The sequence below is a fragment of the Lygodium microphyllum genome, chromosome 21, assembly GCF_053477565.2.
Source record: "Lygodium microphyllum isolate KBCC chromosome 21, Lygodium_microphyllum_v1.1.10, whole genome shotgun sequence".
Taxonomy (NCBI): Eukaryota; Viridiplantae; Streptophyta; class Polypodiopsida; order Schizaeales; family Lygodiaceae; genus Lygodium; species Lygodium microphyllum.
Window position 1 is genome coordinate 27097056 of NC_141155.1, and position 4692 is coordinate 27101747.

At 41.7% G+C, this 4692-nt stretch overlaps 1 protein-coding gene across 1 annotated transcript; it reads left to right on the plus strand.

Annotated features, from left to right (window-relative positions):
• The first annotated feature begins 2295 nt into the window (after positions 1-2295).
• Positions 2296-4070, plus strand: LOC148017839 (uncharacterized). Its single transcript, XM_087662218.1, has one exon. The coding sequence runs from the start codon at positions 2492-2494 to the stop codon at positions 3647-3649; it is 1158 nt and encodes a 385-aa protein (XP_087518344.1). The 5' UTR covers positions 2296-2491; the 3' UTR covers positions 3650-4070.
• The last annotated feature ends 622 nt before the right edge of the window (positions 4071-4692 follow it).

Below are 4692 nucleotides of genomic sequence, written 5' to 3' on the forward strand. Positions count from 1 at the left end.
ATACATCCTTTCATCCTCTCCAAAACTCATCCTTTTGTTATATACTCAAAGCACCTTAACATTGACTATGACTATGCATGTTCTCTTTTGCATTATGTGTATAGACACAAAAGTTGCACAATACTCAAGAGATGCTTTATATGTATTAAAAATAGTAGATTTAAATTGGGACAAGCCTTTGGACAATAAGTTCTACACTAAAAAATAATGGTTGTAAAACTACATTGTCATCCGAAAAGTTGAAATCTTACTTTGATACTTTTATTCCATGCTCCATTATTTGTGCGGTCTTTCATGCATTATGGAAATTCAGTGAGGAATTCAGTAATGCTACTCTTTCTAGGTATTGAGCTTACACAGAAATATTCTCATACTTTAAGAATCTAAAAGTGGTAACCCTACTGTTCTAAATGTAATTATCCCTTGTATTTCGCAATATAATGCTAGATTTGTTGGTATTATTGAGAGCATCATAAGTTGAGATTTTTCTCCTTATAATTAACAAATGAATGTTCACATATACCACTCGATGATTGTTAAATGGTTTATTATATATGCTAGGACAAGGTTTTAAAAAAATAAGGAAACATATTCCCATGTGAGACACTATATCCCTTTGCACTTTTTAATTAACAAGAATCTCATTGGTTTAATAAAACTATCCTCTTGAAATATTTGAACACATGTAAAGCTCGACAAGTTGAGTGGTGGGAAAAGTGGTCCATTGTTTAGGGGCTCAATTATGATGAGCTTGGACTTAGAAAGGTAGAACTTGCTATAAAGAAATCTCACATGCTATCTAAAAGTCATCTATGTATAAGAGGTGACCACATGTCAAACGTTCAATTTACAAAATTCAAACATATACTTCTTCAAAATAAAGTCAGTTCTGTAGATCACAACGTTTTGCATCAGCATGTAACTTATTAAAGCCATTATAAATGTTTAACTACTAAAGCAACACCATACAAATGAAAAAGTGCAAACGCATCATGATAAAAATGAGATATCTATGAACTAGCATATGTTTCTCAAAATAAAACATTAGAAAAAGATATGCACTCTACTTTATGTTGCTAAGCATGCACTTTTATAGCTTCCGTGCTTTTAATCTGTTTAAAAGTTTTTTACATGATGAGCTAAATTTCCTTAGGATGCGAATTCACATTGCTCTTTAAAGGTTAGGGTTGTTTCAACTACCCTGACAGTAATATGTAGGTGTTGATGATATGCTACTACTATTTGTGCTTTGGTTAGTAGAGATTAAAAGTAGTGAATAATCATGTGAGAAATAATTGAACAAGGCACTAATACAAGCACATAAACTTACAAAATGCATTTTTGCTTCAACCAACAGAAAGTTTCATGAAGAAAAAGAGCCTTTGTGGAATATGTAGAGATGTGGAATTGTTGGTATCAAGACAAGAAAGGTTGGTTTTGTCTTGCTTGAATTGAAAGGATTGAGCTAGGAGGTAGTATAAGTCTAGAGGATGCAAGAGGTTGAAATCACTTTTTGGGCAAGGGAGTAAGGATAAGGACTCTCAAGATCTACAACAACAAGCACCACAAAGAATTGCTTAGAGTGAGAGAAATGAAAGGCTAGGCGTTCTGACTTTGAATCTATTTTGTTGTGGTCTATAACATGGCAACTCCAAGGCATGCCTCTAGGTAGATGAATTCATTCCTCAATGATATCTTCATGCATGGAATTAGAAAATGTGAATTATTTCACACTTTGTCTTATATAATTATTAGGGTTCGGGAAAAGGTGGGTTCGCTTCATTCTCAATTCTTTGGAAGAAGGAAATAAATCCTCTTCAATTTTCTCAAAATATAGTTACATTTGTTAATTTTATGTATAAGATACCGTCTCAATAGGGGATACTTCCTTCTCAAATGATGATGAAAAGGATTTACTTCCTCTTCCTCAAAATTTTTTTCCCAAGCCCTGATAATTATGGCTCCTTAAGATGAAGCAACCAATGTTGGATTTGTTTAATAATAGTGTGGAGTGGCCTTGGAGAGGGGGGGAGGAATGCAAGCTAGGAAGATCAATATTTTTGTGGTTCGAAAGGTCTCTTTTCCTTTGTTGGTGCGCGCCCACAAAATCCACTTACGCCGCTTCACCTGCTCCTAGTTATCTTTTTTACCAACAAGACCGCATCCTTTGATCTCTCCGCGTGGTCGTTGATAAAAATCTAATAAAGGAATATGACTTTCCCTTTAAAAATAATCCCCCACCGTCCGTCCCCTCCTCTCTGTCTCTCTCTACCTGCAATAGTGCTCTGATCTCTCTTTTCTTACACACGACAACGCATCCACCACACTTTCATATGCTTTACAAATTACCGGAGCACTTTGAAAGGAGAAGCCATGCAATAGATCAGCTTATTGAGCGCCCCCCCGCCCCCCTCTCTCTCTCTCTCTCTCTAACTATCTCTCTTTCACATCTTCTCGCCCTCTCTCTCTCTCTCTCTCTCTCTCTCTCTCGATGGAACAAGAGGATCCAGCAAGTGGCGAAGTGGACGATTTCCAATCCAGTTTAACATGCAGTAGCAAGGTTAATACTAGTGCAGTTGACACAAAAGACTCGCATTCTATTATGCGAGAGGAGGCCGCGTTGCGAGGTATCAAAGACGGGAAGAAGCGAGAAGCTGAAACGAGCGCAATATGGTGCGGAGGGACGTGCAGTGATAATCATTCGAAGACAGAAGTGCAGGGTGGCAACAGTAACGCAAGGTCGAAGAGGAAGAACGGGCCCGCCTTGGCGATGGAGCCGGAACAGGCGGTGAAGCTGTTCGGGGTGGAGATAATAAGAAGGAAACGGTTATATGATGATCAGGACGAACTGAGAGAGGAAGCTGATGCAGCTGAGAATACGATGGAGGATCACGAGAATAATATGATGACGGAAGGGAAAGGAGAGAAGCAGCAAGGAGGAGAAGAAGAAGACGGAGAGTGTGGAGAGACTGTGATCAGTGAGATGGCGCCGCCGCTGCACGAGGACGGGGACAGCTGTGAAGCGGCGGACTCTGCTGTGGCGGCGGGTGCTGCGGTGCCGCCGCCGCATGGGCGTCGGTTCGAATGCCAATTCTGCGGGCGCGAGTTCGCGAGCTCGCAGGCCCTCGGCGGCCACCAGAACGCACACAAACGCGAGCGCCAGCAGGCTCGCCGGGCCCAGCTCGAGGCCTCGCACGTGGCGGCGCTTGTCGGCAGCGACGGCGGCGCGTTCTTGGCGCCGGACTTCGGCAGCCCGCCGCCCGCGCGCCTGCCTGGATCCGTTCTCGTCGCCGCGCACTCTGCCCGCTCCGCGCCGCCTTTCCCGGGCGTTGTCGGCGCGACGGCAACGGCTGCTCCGCACATGCACCCGCGTCCCGCCGCCAAAGCCCCCTTGCAGTCCTACTGGGCCGCCACGCCGGGATTCTACGGCGGCGCGTCATCTTTCTACTCTGTTAATCCCCCAGCTCCGACCCCGCCCTACCGTTACAACCCTCCATACAATTACAGTAACAACATCAACACCAACTACGTAGGCTATCCTACACTGGAAGATCATCATCGTCAATATCATCCTCATTATCTGTATCCAATCTCTGCAGCCGACCATATCGACCTTTCCCTTGACCTCACACTCGGTCATGCTTTGTAATTACACACCTTAATTACACTCAGTACCCCTTAATGCTCAGTGTTGGTCCCTCTAACTCTACATCATTGGGGTGCCAAATGCAATCCTCAGTACTATCGTAGCTATTCCTGTATCACACACATGATGACCGATATCAATACAGTTACCTGTAATATAGCCTGATACAGTGGTATTTATGTCAAAACTGATCGCTTTTGCAACAAAGCATCGCCGCAAAGCAAGATTATAGCCTTGATTTAGGGTTCAACTTCTGATCAGCCATCGTGCGATTCTCCTTTAATTTACTAATTCGTGGTTACCCCATTTAAAGGTTTGTAATAGTAGGATTTATATGGATGGCATATCTACCTCGATGATCATAGTTCTACATACAAGATCCGTGCCGAATCCAATTTGTAACAAACTAGGAGCACATATTGAAGCATTTTGAGCACGATTATCATTCTTATCACTTTCGCAGCCGTCAGGCACGTTCATTGATTGATGGCCCTCTTTATACAATTCAACCATAATTTCATTCGAAGAAAGCTCCATACGGTATATTTGAAATCCATCCACTAACATTGCAAAGGTTGTACGATTACTTGACCTTCTTATCTCGCCTAGCCGTTAATTATCTCCATCAGACTTGAAGAAGTTTCTAAACACAAGGCTTGAGGGTCACGCATCTATCTATAAGGAACACGTGGTTTTTTTTTAAAAGGCCCTAGTTAAAATAATATATTTACGCGTGCTTGACAAAAACAAAGGGCACCATTTAGTGACAAATTACAATATTTATATGTAGAGTAGAAAGGATTCGTATTTGTGTTTTATGAGAGATTTTAAATGAGCCTTAGAATCACGTGAACAATAGGATTACTAGGCAAAAAAAAAAGGCTAGCTACATTGGCATTGCCAATACCATTTATGATCTATGGGCATTGATTTTATTTGCACATTATGCTATTGGGCCATTACCTAGACTATCTACTAAAAACAAGAGGTAGCCAATCACTTGCTACCAAATTTACATTGTTTGCATTAACTAAGACTTGCGAATG

Excerpts from the sequence above, each read along its gene's own strand:
- LOC148017839 (XM_087662218.1), top strand. The coding sequence starts at position 2,492 with ATGGAACAAGAGGATCCAGCAAGTGGCGAAGTGGACGATTTCCAATCC.